We start from the raw sequence: 15518 nt of genomic DNA, 5'->3' as shown, positions 1-15518 counted from the left end.
AAAAAAAAAAAAAAGTCAGCAAATAGAGTAGCTACATGCCTAACTGAAATGTTTATCTATCATTTGGGTTTCACTTCTGATAAGACTGTGTTTTAACTTTTTCTCTAACAATTATGATTAAAGTTCTGAGGAAGTGGGCTCTCATCAGTTCATTAGTAAACTTAAATTCATAGATGTTCAGAAGGTATCACTGACGTCATATGTAACACGGGTCATAGAACTTCCCCCAAATAATTCCTAGTTCATATCTTTACAAAAACATCCAATCTTGCCTTAAAAATGTCAGTGATGGAGAATCCACTATGACCCTGGGGAAGTTGTTCCAATGGTAAGTTTCTTAAAGACGGTTACTTAAAGATGCCACCATTTTGTCAAAGAGCTTCAGGAAGATAGACAACTTTTAAAGAGTACATCTAAAGCTTTGAGTTGTGGAATAAACTATAACTTGAAATTTTTTTTTTTTTTTTTTTAAGGAGACTATATTCTTGATGCAAAACCAAAAGAGATTTCTGAAATTCAACGTCTAAATTACGAGCAGGTAAGAAACAGTTTCTAAAAAGCAATTGTTTGTTTTTCAGTAATGAACTAAAGCATTTTTTTTTATTATTTTTCACTAAATTACTTTTGTTGAGAATTTGTAAAATCCACCAATGTATGGAAAATAGAGCCTTTGTTCTTATTTATTCAGTATCAAATTTAGTTTTACAGTCTCTCCTAAAGTAGAGAAGATTAGTTATTGCTATACGAATCACTTTCTTGAAAAGAGACAACAGTTTTTTCTTGTTTATAACAACAGATTGGCCTTGGGTTTAGTGTTCAATCTGACTTCTAAATCTTTCCCTCTCTGCTAGCAAAGAAAATAAAATGTCTTTGCATGCTGTTATATCAGCCATGGCAAAATGAGTTTCTTTATCTGCAGCAAGTATAATGACAGACTCCATTGTACTTATTTTAAAGTAGTTCATATTTTCAGTTCAGATGTCCCTGGAGTACTGGTAGTAGGTACTTATTCTGAAATCTGTGATAACTGAAAACCATGCTTTTCAGATTAGCCTACCCTATTCAGATAGGAATAGAAAATTTAATCACTTCAAAGTTATCTGTAGATGCTGCTGTAACCAGATCACAGAAGTAGTACAGAAAGTCTTAAGAATTCTTGGAAGTGTTTTATAGCTATTTCTTCTAACTTGAATTGAGGATATAGTAGTTGATCTAGTAACAGTAATATACTTATTCCATTTTTAAATATAACTGAGGTAAAGGTGTCTCTCCCATGTATGTATTTTTAATAACAAATCCGTTGCGGGTACTGCTAGTATAGAGTGACTGCCGCATTTAATCTGAGGTGCGTGATCCTACATATATGTTTGAAAAGAGCTTTCGGAGCCTTTTGGGATGAGTCACTATAAACATTAATTTTTTAAAAAACTGCCCTGTAGAGCCAATTGGGGTGCATGCAAATAGTAATTTTCTTACTAAAACCAAAAATCACTATACATACCCAAATTAAAAGGACATGATCTGCATGAAGTTTTTGAAAATGTATTCTTTGATATAGCACCAATAATGCATTCTGAATTTTTTAAAGTCCTTTTTAAAATGAGCAACTTTTTCTGCTTCCTGTTGATGTTCAAGAAGTGACTGACAGCAACACCACCCAGGATGCTCAGCTCATTCCTCACTTTTGTTTCACAGCACACTTCTGTCTGAATCATTTTCACTTTGAGATTTGATGCTTGTGATACTGGTAAACATTCTCTTGTAGGATCTGGAGAAAGATGTGTACCATCAATAAAACTGTGACTCTGACCACAAAGTAAATGAAATGGGAGAGGAGTGGAAAGAAATATTTTTCTTTTATGTTTTGTTTGTTGTAATCTTATAGGTTATTTGTTATAAATGTATACCTAACTGGGTTTTCTCGCTCCATTTTAAATACTAAAAAGGCAAAGTGACATCATGAAAGCTTGTATACGAGCTTATGTAAGTGCCAACAGTGACTGATGTAAGCAGTTTTTCTTTAAAAGGTGTCTTGAGTCACTTGTGGGTGGTTGGAAGGCAAATGTCTAGGAACATGAGTTCACAATTTCAACTTGGTATCTGAAGTCAAGGTGGATGTTCCTTGGTTCATACATCATCCCCACTAATAAGCTGAGCATTACACAGATATAACTGAAGTCACAATTTGGAGACAAAGGGCTTGCACAAGCTAAGGCATAATTTGACGTGTAGGGTCTTTATTCCTGTATTGACATGTTAGTCAGAAAAAATGCATGGCAGTGCACTAGAGGTTGCACGTCTACAAATCAGACAAGCTACATAGATTAGATTAGTCAGGGACTTCAGTTTCTAGTGCTGTTAATGCAGCATCATTCACAAACAAATTTCACTTCATATCTTGAAAATAAATCCTTTAGATTAAAAGTGTTTGGGAAAATAAATTAAGAATCCTAAAACTAAGGAAACTGATTATTGCTCCTGACTTTTCAGGGAGAGGTGCCTGACTTTTCAAGAAGAGGTGCACTAACGTGCCATGCAGACCTTGCTACAATGCACAAAAATGATGAGCCTTTGTGTTGCTACAGTTGTTGGTATTGGATTGTTAAATTGCTTCTTCTCAAGGAACTAAGACTTTAAAATCTTAAAACATGATTTTAATCACTTGTATTGCCTTAAACGATCAGGACAAAACATTGAGATTATGCAGAAATATTTCCTATTACAGACCTTGATAAATTTACAAGATGCACCTACTAATCAGCGTTAGGTATAAAAGATGAAGGGGATCTGTGCTGTTACTTTCCAGTAGAAAGAACATGATACACAAAATAATGAACAGTATATAGAGAAGATAGGTTGGGTACTTCTGTTCCACTTTTCTCCTAATATAAGGAAAGTGGACCTTTAATGAACCAATTAGCAACACATTTCAAACTAATAAGGAAACAGTTTTTAATAAAACACACAATTAGCCTGTGGAACTGATTGCCACAATGAGACCAAGAGCTTTGCAGAGTTCAGAAAAAGGTTGACATTCATGATATATTGATAATGGAAACATCTAGAATTACAGTGGAAGAAACTTTCCCTATGAGTAGGCTATTCCATGACTGTTTACTGCAGTATTTCTTGCATGTTCGTCTGAAGCAGCAGGTATTGGCTACTGTTGGAGATAGGATACAAGATTAGATTGACCAATGATCTGGTAAGGCAATGCTTATGTCTTTCCTACCCATCCCAGAGCCTCCTGACTGCTGTGAAGGACAGAAGCTTTTGTTACTGTACTCCTCTCCTCAGCTTCCTGGCTCCTGTGGGGTGTGGGCATCAGGTCTCCACTGTTCGACTTCTCACCTAGAGCTTCTTGGCTGCTGGGTAGGGTGGTGTGAAGAAGTGTTCTCCTTTATCTACCTCTAGACCACTTTTTGAGTCTGTCTCCTCTGTGAAGTGCCTGCTTCTATGCTTTATTGCTTTCTCTACATCCACGTAAATTAGATATGATTCCGGAGTTTCATTGCTTCCCACAGGTTCTGAATAGAAGCAGTGAAACAGACCTGAGTCTAAATACTCTGCCGGTGCTTGGTAATGCTGTGCAAAGGCACTGGAACTGACTGCAGATTAGGGAAGACAATGCTGAGTTGGTTTGCATTTTGGAATATTTACTCTAGTACCATAAAGAACAGAAAAAGAGGGTTGTTTTTTTTAATTAAAAGCTTACTTTTTGTAGAAACTGCTAACATATGCCCCCAAGTAGCTTGCAAACCTTCCTACTTGCCTCCAGTGAGTGAATTTTTTCAGCTCCATCTACATGTGTTCATAGCTTATTCCCTGTGCATAACATTTTTAAAGGAGAGGTGGGGGAATTTCATTGGGAGTAAATGATTAGAGTTTGAAATGGAACTGTTTACTTTTTATTACTGGATCTCCTTATTTGGTTTGGGAGGATATACGCATACTTCTTGTATTTGTTGTGCTGGAAACAGCAAGTGGAGTGGTATTGTGGAAACTGAAATTGACATGGAGCATAGTCTTTCAAAATTATCCAAAATGATTTATTTTGTGTTATAAACTTTGATTGGAGTAACTGACATATAATGTTTCATGTGTCCAAGTGAGTGCTAAGTTATCAATGGTTACAAGAAATCTTGTGATTTAGAAGTTATTGGAAAAATATTGTGTAGAGAGAGATGCAGTGTACTGGAATAAGGTTGAAGAAAATTAGCTACCCATTTAAAGTGCAGCCTCTCTGGCCTCTCTTTACCCAACTGGATGAGTTTACATGTAATTGTCATACAATATTTTTTTTTGGTATGTTCCTTTACATCATTAAAGAGGCTAGTGTAGGTATATTTTAACTTCCATGCCAAATTGCTTTATAAATATATAAATAGTCATATTTATCCAGTATTTTCTAATCTTATTAGTGCTCACTTTGTGGAGTAGCAAACACAGCCATTCTTATGGCGACCTAGTTGTTTCATCCACTTTCTCAGCAAATATTTCATAGTGCTCTGGTGAGGTATTGTATTTCTAGGAATGCATTATGCCTTGAGAGAAAATATATATTGTTATTAAAAATCAGTTTTATATAAACTGGAAACACAATTATGCACTAATCATAATTGTGTGGTTACTGTATGGTGTCACTACAGTGTAGAGAAAAGATTGTCTGGGTGTCTTTACTGTACATTTTCTTACTTGAACTGATTTGAATTTCTTAATGTAACCCTTATCTCTGCATTTTTTGGGTGTGTAATATCTGTTTTTGTGGTGGCTACAGCATCTTTGTAATGTGTTTTTACTCTTACATAACTGATACGTTAAAATAGAGTTAAAATGAGACTACATAGATTTTTGTTGTTGTTTGGGAATATATTGGGAGGATTTAATTAATTGAAACTATCTGCTTGTCAACCTAATGACAGCAAGTACTATATTTTGCATTTCTCTTGTTCTCAGTGTGTGGTTCTTTTAAAAAGCAAATAAAAAAGGATGAGATGCCACATTTAACTGAAGAATTTGTAGTTTTATAAGTATGTGTCTCATATCTCTGGACTCCACTGTAGGTTTGCACATGGCTCATGTGAGAGCTCATAATCGCTTGAATAGTAGCATCCTTCAGGGCTGTGCATGCTTCCTCTGCCTCTTTGTGCTTTCGTGTGGAGTGGCTGCAACCCTCCTTAAGTTCCTTCTCACCTCCCATGGCAGCAAGGTAGAGCTTGGACTGTATTTGACCCGTTCCTTTTTTTTCTAGGTTTCAAAACTCTTAATTTCTCAAGAAATCTCTCTTCACTTTCTTTATTTTGATATTTCTATTAAAAATTTGTTTAAATGGGCATTCTCCTCTCCCCAAAAAGGAAAAGGTCAAGAAGGGGAAGATCCTCCTGCACACCACTTTATACAGTGGGGTGAAATGCTTCACACCGACTGTTTGTAGTGGTGTACTAGAATCAAACTGGGTTTAAACCCTGTCCTTCTTGTGATTGTCTGATGCCTTTACCCACTGATTAGAGAACCTGCTCAAGCATGGGGCTTCAACATTGGCCTCCTAAACCTTTAGGACTCCATCTGCCACTCAAAGCTGTCTTTATGGTGACCATTACCTTAGCCAGAAGAGTGAGCAAGTTTCAGGCACTCAGTGGAAACTTCTTTCATCTTGTTTCATAAAGCCAGTCGTACTGAGACCTTGTGCAAAAAATTAATTCCCAAGGCGTTTTCTGATTTCAATTTGCCCGTGTCTTCCGAAGCCACATTCCACACAAGGGGAGAAGACGATCCATACCCTAGACGTATCCAGAGCTCTTCAATATTGCATCAACAGGACAACATCTTTTAGATTGTCCCCATGTCTATAGTTGGCTGCTCCAATGGTCAAGGCATTTCATCAGACTTTCAAATGGGTACCCATATCTCACTGTGCTGCCCACTGGCTGATGTACTTCTCTGTCTGACTATTAAGGGTCATGCCATCAGAACCCAAGTGGCATCCTTGGCCTGTTTCTGAAATGTGCTGATATCTGAAAACTGCAAGGCTGCTATGTGGAGCAGCCATTCATGTTTGTCCAACATTATGCATTGGACTAATAAGAGGCCAGATTTGCAAGAGTGGTACTCCAGTCACTATTCAACTGATGCAATTGAAGCATCTCATTCCCACCATCCTGAAGAGGGTTCTGCTTGCCAGTCATCTGTTATGGGATCCACACTGACGCATACTAAAAAAAGAAGAATGATTCTTCGAGTGATTGCTCATGTGCATTCCACAATAGGTGTGCGTGCTCGCCACATGCAACGGTCCCAGAAGTTTTCCCCCTAGCAGTACCCGTAGGGGAGTGCCCCTAGTGACTCCTGGGGTGGTGCCTCTATGGCACGGTATAAGGGGCGCTGCGCACTTCCCCCCACCCTCAGTTCCTTCCTGCTGCCAGTGAAGGTGCATCGGAACTGCTCTGCTCCAGCACGGCTGCAGCTTCCCTCTTGAACTCTTGTTCGTTCATAGTTAGTAGTACCTGTAGTTAAAGTAGTGTAGTTTAGTTTAGTGTTAGTTTAGTGTGTCTGGGTTGGGGCATGCCCCAGGCTTTAAGTCGTGCGACACTTGCAGGTGGCTGATGCCAGTGAGTGATCGGCATGCGGACTGTTTACGCTTTCTGGAGGAAACCCACCTCAGCGATTGCTGCAAGATTTGCAGATCCTTCAAGCCTCAAACCAAGAAGGAAAGGGACATTTGGCTCTGAGCCATTCTGATGGAGTCGGCATTGACCCCCGACACCAGTGCACCGCTCCGAGTCAGCACCAAGCAGCCCGGGATGTTATGTCTGTGCCGGTACCAGGAGCACCGCCACCATTGGCTCCCCGGTCCAGAGGCAAGCCACCACTTGGATCTCCGCAGTCACCGCTGTTGACGGTCTAGGGAATGTTCCTGATGCCGTTCGCCGCTCAGCGACTTCCCCGTGTGCAGTCCGCGCCAGTCCCCGTCAACCCCCACCAGGTTGTCTGGCTGGGTACCGACTGGCAGGGGTTCCAGGCACTGCTCCACCTTGAGGGACCATAGACCTCGCGAGGAGAGCGTGCCCCGTCAAGACTGGGGTAGACGGCACTGGAGGTCCTCATCTCCGAGAGGCTACCGTAGCCCGTTGTGGTACAGGCATTGACGCTGTTCCCATTCTTTGTCTCACTCCAGGACCCCACCACGGCACTGCTCCCACAGTCCCTGGTGTCGATTGCCAGCACCTCACTGTCGCAGATCTGCCCATTTGGAGCCGATCGCAGAGCAGCTGCTACCGGCGGTATTTCCACTCCTCCACGCCAGGATCACGGTCTTGTGGTCGGCACCGTTTCCAATGCCACCGCTCCTCCCAGTCCTGGGACAGCAGCAGATCGTACGCCCGGCCTCCCTTCGTAGTTTTCAGTCAATGGGACAGGCTTAGTCAGGCTTAACAGCCTGCTCCACCAGTGACACAGCAGGTGCAGTGGCACCAGGTGCAGTGGCACCAGGCTCCTTGGCCAGCACCGTGGTACCAATGGGCCCCGTGGCCCTTGACGCAGCCCCCGGTGGTGGCTTGCTCGGTGGCCGGAGCCTCGGAGAGACCGTCGGCCTCCCTATCTCAGCCTCCCAGGAAGGAGACGGTGGGGCATTCATCACCCAGAGGGCAACCAAGTAGTGGGACCTCCAGCACCAGTGGGTACACAGAGTACTGCACCCCCATCCTCGTCCTCCCCTGATGAGGCGATTATAGCCCCTCCTCCACCTATTCCGCAGGAGGACTCTAAGGCCCACCAGGGACTGTTGAAAAGGGTGGCTTCAAGACAAGGAGGTGGAGGAACCCTCGGACTCCTTCTTCAACGTCCTCTTGGGCACCGGGCAGGGTGGCCCTCCCACTCCATGAAGGGGTGGCAAAGATTTCGAAGGCCTTGTGGCAAACCCTGGCTTCCTTGCCCCCAATCTCTAAGAGAGCGGAATGGAAGTACTTCGTGCCCACCAAGCGGCATGAATACCTGTACACCCACCTTGCCCCCAACTCCCTGATGGTCGAATCAGTCAACCCCAGGGAGAGGCAGGGCCAACCAGCCCCTACTCCGAAAAATAAAGACTCAAGGAGACTGGACCTATTCGGGAGAGAGGTTTATTCGTCCTTGAGTTTCCAGTTAAGGGTGGTGAACCACCAAGCTCTCCTGGGGAGGTACGAGTTCAATTTGTGGTTACAAGAAATCTTGTCATTTAGAAGTTATTGGAAAAATATTGTGTAGAGAGAGATGCAGTGTTCAATTTGTGCGGCTCTCTGCCCAAATTCAAGGACTCTCTCCAAGAGCGTGACAAGAAGGAGTTCAAGGCTCTGGTGGAGGAGGGTACAGCGGCTGCAAGGGCGACCCTTCAGGCAGCGTCAGATGCCGCGGATATGGCTGCAAGGTCTAAGGCCTCCACAGTGTCCATGAGGAGGGCATCGTGGCTCATGCTCTCTGGGCTGTCCAGCGAGGCACAGAACTTCTTACAGGACCTTCCGTTCGATGGCAAGGCTCTGTTTGCGAAATAGACGTAAAATTGCACGGCCTGAAAAATTCCCGCACAACTCTTAAGACCCTTGGTCTCTATGTCCCGGCCCCAGCCAGGACCAAGTTTAAGCCGCAGCAGGCTCCGACCCAGGCCACCCACTCTAAATATGAGCCCCCTTTATAAAAAGTCAATGGACTATAAGAAACGCCCGCAGAGGCAGTCCCAGTCTGCCCCCCAACCTGGGGCTTCCAAGGACAAACAGGCGGGAAAACGTCAGTTTTGACGGGACGCCCGGGGGCGACTTACCAGTTCACACTAGGGGTCCACCTGCAATAAAGCTTCCCTTCTCCAACTGGTGGTGTGCTTTTCTCCCGGAGTGGTCGCGGCTGACCTTGGACCGATGGGTCCTCAATACCATCTCTGGGGGCTACACCCTACAGTTTACCTCTACCCCACCCACCCATCCTCCATCCCTGTTCCTCCTGAGGGACCCCTGTCATAAGGCCCTGCTCAAGCAGGAGGTGTGGCGGCTCCTTGGCCTAGGAGTGGTGGAAGTGGTGCCAGTGGAGTTCAGATACAAGGGGTTCTACTCCTGCTGCTTCCTTATCCCGAAGGCCAAAGGAGGGCTCAGGCCCACACTGGACCTGTGAGGCCTGAACCAGTACATGGTAAAGCTCAAGTTTCGCATGGTCTCTCTGGCCTCCGTCATCCCCTTCCTGGATCCTGGGGACTGGTACGTAGCCCTCAATCTGCAGGATGTGTACTTCCACATTCATATATTCGAGGGGCACAGATGTGTCCTCCGTTTCACAGGAACACTACCAATTTATGGTCCTCCCGTTTGGCGTGTCCACTGCTCCCAGGGTATTCATAAAGTGCATGTCTGTGATAGCAGCCTACCTCAGACTTTGTGGGGTTCAGATCTTCCCCATTTTGATGACTGGCTGGTCAAGGGTAGCTCCAGATCGCAGGTGCGGGTTCACGTATCATTCCTCCTGTCCACATGCAGCACTCTGGGCCTGTTGGTAAACGACACCAAGTCCACGTTCGTCCCGGTGCAGCACATAGAGTTTATTGGGGCAGTCCTGGACGTGACATTGGCCAGGGCCTCCCTCCCACCGGACAGGTTCGAGACCCTAAGGGAACTCATCAGCACAGTCACTAGGTTTCCCATGACCACAGCCAGAGCATGCCTCCAGCTCCTGGGTCACATGTCGGCGTACACATGTATGTGGTTCACCACGCCAGACTCACGATGTGTCCCCTCCAGCTCTGGTTGGCCTCAGTGTTCTCCCAGCATGGACAAAGTCTTCACTGTGCCTGAACCGGTGATCGCCTCCCTTCAATGTTGCTCCTCCCCGGGGAATATGCTCCATGGGGTCCCATTCAGGGGCAGGCCCCCATCAGTGGAGCTGGTGTCCAACACGTTGGACCTGGGGTGGGGAGCCCATGTGGGGAACGTTCAGACCCAAGGTCTGTGGTCCCTGCAGGGCATTGCCCTGCATATAAACGTCAAGGAGCTCAGGGCAGTCCGTCTGGCATGCGTGGTCTTCCGCTCGCACCTGGAGGGCAGAGTGGTCAGGGTTCTCACGGACAACACGGCCTCTACGTTCTACATCAACAGGCAAGGCAGGGCCCTCTCCTCTGCCCTCTGCCAGGAAGCCCTCAGGCTGTGGGACTTCTGTATAGCCCACGATATTTGCCTACAAGTCCACCACTTACCCGGCGCCCGGAACTCGCAGGCGGATCGCCTGAGCCGAGACTTCTCCTCTCAGCACAAGTGGTCACTACACCCAGAGGTGGTGCAGAGGATTTTCCAAAAGTGGGGCACTCCCCAGGTGGACCTGTTCGCGACACGGCAGAACAGCCGGTGTCCCCACTTCTGCTCCGGGAGGGGGTGGGCGCGGGCGCCATCTCCAATGCCTTCCTCCTATCCTGGTTGGGCCAGCTTCTCTATGCCTTCCCCTTGATCCCGCTGATCGGCAAGGTCTTGGAGAAGATAAAAACTGACAGGGCCCGGGTCCTCCTGATTGCCCCAGCATGGCCCAGGCAACATTAGTATGGGACTCTCACGAGCCTGGCAGTCACCCCGCCGTGGCCATTGCCATCCCGCCCGGACCTGCTCTCCCAGGACCAGGGCCTCCACCTCCACCCCAGCCTAGCGGCACGCCACCTCACAGCATAGCTGTTCAATGGTTAGGCCAGGAGGAAAGGACGTGCTTGGAAGGGGTTCAGCGTGTCCTTCTGGAAAGCAGATGGCCCTCCATACGTTGGGCCTACCTGGCAAAGTGGTCTCGGTTTTCCCGGTGGGCAGCTGATCGGGGTGTTTCACCCGGGGCTGCTCCGATCCAGCTCATTTTAGACTACCTCCTTCACCTTAGAGCCCAGGGCTTAGGGCCCTCATCCGTCAAGGTGCACTTGGCGGCCATATCAGCCTTCCACCCACCGGTGCAGGGCCACACGGTATTCTTCCATGCTATGTCTGGCAGATTCCTTAAGGGATTGGATTGTCTTTTCCCGTATGTTCAGCCCCCAGTCCCCAGAGGGACCTGAACTTGGTGTTGGCCCGGTTGACGGTTCCCCTGTTTGAGCCACTAGCTACATGCTTCTGGTCGCACCTCTCGTGGAAGGTAGCCTTCCTGGTGGCAATCACGTCAGCTAGACGGGTCTCGGAGCTCAGGGCCCTGACCTCCGAACCTCCGTACACGGTGTTCCATAAGGATAAGGTCCAGCTCTGAACATGTCCTTCGTTCCTCCCCAAGGTGGTCTCTACTTTCCACATGGGTCAGGACATCTTCCTGCCGGTGCTCTGTCCCAAACCCCATGCATCCAACGAGGAGCGCCGCCTCCACATGCTGGATGTGAGATGGGCTCTGGCCTTTTACCTGGAACGTACGAAGCCGTTCAGGAAGTCCTTGCAGCTGTTCATCGCATCGGCCGAACACAGGAGAGGTTGGCTGATCTCCACTCAGCGGCTCTCCAACTGGATCACCTCGTGTATTTGTACCTGTTATGACATGGCAGGAGTCCCCCCACCACCGATTTGTGAGGGCTCACTTGACTAGGGCACAAGACTCGTCGGCTGCCTTTTTAGCTCATGTCCCCATTCAGGACATTTGTAGGGCTGCCACATGGTCTTCAGTTCACACGTTCACCTCACATTATGCGATCGTCTCCCAAACCACGGAGGACTCTGGGTTCGGCATGGCTGTGCTCCATCCCGAGAATTTGTGAACTCCTACCCACCTCCAACAGATATAGCTTGGAATCACCTATTGTGGAATGCACATGAGCAATCACTTGAAGAAGAAAGGACAGTTACCTTTTCCGTAACTGGTGTTCTTTGAGATGTGTTGCTTATGTCCATTCCGCATCCTGCCCTCCTTCCCCTCTGTCAGAGTTGTCTGGCAAGAAGGAACTGAGGGTGGGGGGAGCGCACGCCGCACCCCTTATACCGCGCCATAGAGGCGCCACTCCAGGGGTCGCTAGGGGCGCTCCCCTACGGGTACTGCTAGGGGAAAAACTTCTGGCACCGGTGCACGTGGTGAGTACGACACCTATTGTGGCATGGACATGAGCAACACATCTCGAAGAACACCAGTTACGGAAAAGGTAACTGTCTGTCTTTTACTTACCCAACAATAACTGTGGTTCTTCAATATGATGTGGTCAGTGCGGATCCCACAGCCTGCCCTCCATTCCTGCTTTTTAGAGTCTGCAGATGAAATGGGCTTTGAATTGAGGGAGATTTGCAGCTCCTCCACCCTGTGTGCTCTTGTATAAGAGCACATGCAGCTCCAGTGGACATAGGTATTCCAAAGATTCCGATCTCACGTGCATGAGTTGCATGCACACCTATAGTGAGATTCACACTGACTACATCTCGAACAACAGTTAATGTAAGGTAAGTAACTGTTCTTTTTCTTGATGACTTGTCTTATTCCAGTTCTATTTACAAAGTAGGTTTTCTCTTTCCTGTGCATCAAGGAACTCTTTCCTTTGGTATATGATCTGAAGTGTGTGGAGTGACTAGTTCCTCCCCACCTGTTAAAGGAATGGGAAGTGTAAGATTGTTTCTTTAAAACAGGGATGGCCAAACTTACAGACCCTCCGAGCCGCATACGACAGTCTTCAGAAGTTCGAGAGCCGGGGCATGCCAGCCAGGGCATGGGGCTTCAGCCTTGTTCCCCAAGTCCTGGCAAGCACCTCCCGTGAGGCAGAAGCCCCAAGACACCCCCACCCCTCCCACTGGGCAGAAGCCCCTAGACCACCACCCCGTCACAGAGCAGAAGCCCCAGACTGGTAGGTGGGAGAATGGGGGGGGAGGGAGCTCCAGGAGCTGCACTTTAACTGTGAAAGAGACACATGCGGTGAGCCACAGTTTGGCCACCCCTCCATTTAAAAACATCTGATTCCTAGTCCTGTGTACTTTTGTCCACTCCCAGCTAAAGAAATCCAATTCTCAAGTGAGATGGCTTGGTTTTGTTATAGTCCAGGGGTCGGCAACCTTTTAGAAGTGGTGTGCCGAGTCTTCATTTATTCACTCTAATTTAAGGTTTCGCGTGCCAGTAATACATTTTAACGTTTTTAGAAGGTCTCTTTCTATAAGTCTGTAATATATAACTATTGTTGTATGTAAAGTAAATAAGGTTTTTAAAATGTTTAAAAAGCTTCATTTAAAATTAAATTAAAATGCAGAGCTCCCCGGACCGGTGGCCAGGACCCGGGCAGTGTGAGTGCCACTGAAAATCCGCTCGCGTGCCGCCTTCGGCACACGTGCCGCAGGTTGCCTACCCCTGGTCTCTACCCAATACTAAAAATAATTATTTAGTGTTTAAGTGTATTGAGTTCCCAGTGACAAAAGTGCTCTGATGTCAATCAACTATAGTAGCCTGATAGTAACAGTGAAGGCTTTAAAAGAGAAGTGGTCCCATTTTGCTCAGCAAAGCAATCTAAAAGTTGAGGAGTAATAAGTAGTATCCTCTTGAACAAAGCATAAATATTGAATGCAAAGGAAGATTTAAGTGAAATTGATGTAACTGAACCTACTACTAGGGTTGCTTATTTTGTTTGGAAGTATTTGGCATTGGCATTGTAAGTGTCTTACATAACTTGTGAACAAGAGTTTCTATCCCACTTTTAATACTCACTTTTAACAATAATAGAAAACTTCACTGTTCAGACACGTTGCTGAAATATTATTTTTTCTATTTTGTTTACCCATATTCAAATCTGGACTGAGTTTCCAGTGCATATTCTATATTGTAATGAACCTACAGAACATATCCATAATTAGCATAGAGTTAATCGCAATGGTAGTTAGTTATTCTTTAAATTAACTTTCAGTCTGTGTCATTGATAGCATTGAAGACAAAAGCTGTAAAGAACATTATCATTTTATTTGTCACAGTAACATCATTTTATGGCTTGGTTTATTGCATTAGAAAAATCTGAAGGCCTAATTCTGAGAATTCCTGAGGAACTGCAACTCCCTTAGACTTCAGTAAGTACGAAATATTGTAACATCACAGGTAGCTGAAGGAATGAGATGAGGCTATGCCCCCCCCTCCCCAAATCCAACAAACTTTTAATACAGCCAAAGCCCTTCCACAACTGTTCCTACCTCTTCTACAGCTGGGAGCAGACAGTGCTCCCCCCCCCACCCAAAAAAGAAATATTGTTTAAATTTCTGTTTCTCAATAGTCTCTCTCAAAATCACACCTACTTGCAGTGCAGCCAGTGGATGAGGGGAAACCCATTACGATATTTTACACCTGCCTGTTGTCTTCCTACAGCAACCTATCAACTCCTCCCAATAAGTCTTTCCCCAACTGCTTGACAGCATCTTTCAGGCAGGATCCCTCACAAGCTGGGGACCCAAAATTTGGGCTCTCCTCTATCTGTTATAAACTTAAACCAGGAGTTCTCAAACTTTTTTGTAGTGGACCACATTATAGAGGTAACATCCCAATATTAAGGTTGCCTAACACTTCACAACTACAGTTGTCCACAGCAGAACTTGGTCTTGCTTTTAAAAAATAAATGGAAATTGTGTGTGAGAGAAATCATATGTTGATGGAAACATTTTGTTTAAGGTTGTAGAATCAAGCACTTTAAAGTTAGAAGATATAGACAACCTTAATTTGGGTACTACCTTGATTCTACTACAGTGTGCGCATGCAAGAGAAAGAAACAGACACAGGGATGGATTTTACTCATGTTTACCTCTGGGAGCTGGCCAGTTTGAACTTCATGCCAATACTGAACACAGCTTGTGATGAAATTACTCCACTTATAACGTTAAAACTTTTTAATTCCTGTCCTTTCTCCTTATTAACATAAAACTGGACTTTCAGGATACTGCAAGAAAGGCAAAAAACCCTACCAGACAATTTGCCCTAATAATTTCTCCCCCTGCCCACCAAAACCCCTGTTCCATTCCTCTCCCAACTACACCCAGCAACCATCCAGTTTCACTCCCAGGCTCCGTCCCAGCAATTACTTTCCTCTCCCTCAGCTCCTCCATTACCCCGACTCCCTCAAGCCTTTGCACTGCTTCTGAGGGGTGTGGGAAATACATTTCTGTATTGTAGTTTTAAATGAATTATTACTCAAGTTATGTATTAATATGCCTAGTAAGGAATCTATTTCTCAAAAAACATTTCCTGAATCTCATTTGTTATCTGTATTGTTACAAACATACTTGTTGACAGGTATTTTAAAATAAATTACCAAAATAATTTGAAACTGGTGTGATGATATTGTTGTTTTGACAAAATATGCAGAATTTTGCAGAACGTTTAATTTTTTGGTGCAGAATTCCCCCAGGAGTAATATATTTAATTGATAGCCTGCATAAGGCCCTGGCTTGAACATCAGTAAAAGCGATATGGAGCCTTAGGCTCAGTTCCTAGCTTCATGAAGTTACTTTTCATACAACTTAAGTCATGAATGGTGGGTCAGTCTCCACTGATGCCAGATTCCAAAGCAAAGAGTTCTACATGAGTAGAGTTTTTAATGTGCTTTTTGAAAT

General features: G+C 45.4%; 1 protein-coding gene across 1 annotated transcript in view; it reads left to right on the top strand.

The window, feature by feature from the left end:
- The window catches only part of MINDY2 (MINDY lysine 48 deubiquitinase 2), a 115564-nt gene that overhangs the window by 33159 nt on the left and 66887 nt on the right, over window positions 1–15518 (top strand). Inside the window, exon 3 of the mRNA XM_065412009.1 lies at window positions 474–538. Within this exon, the coding sequence (XP_065268081.1) occupies window positions 474–538 (65 nt within the window). The remainder of the gene's footprint in view (window positions 1–473; window positions 539–15518) is intronic.

The sequence above is a fragment of the Emys orbicularis genome, chromosome 10 (genome assembly GCF_028017835.1).
Source record: "Emys orbicularis isolate rEmyOrb1 chromosome 10, rEmyOrb1.hap1, whole genome shotgun sequence".
Classification (NCBI taxonomy): Eukaryota; Metazoa; Chordata; order Testudines; family Emydidae; genus Emys; species Emys orbicularis.
This window is presented reverse-complemented; position numbering and strand designations above follow the sequence as displayed.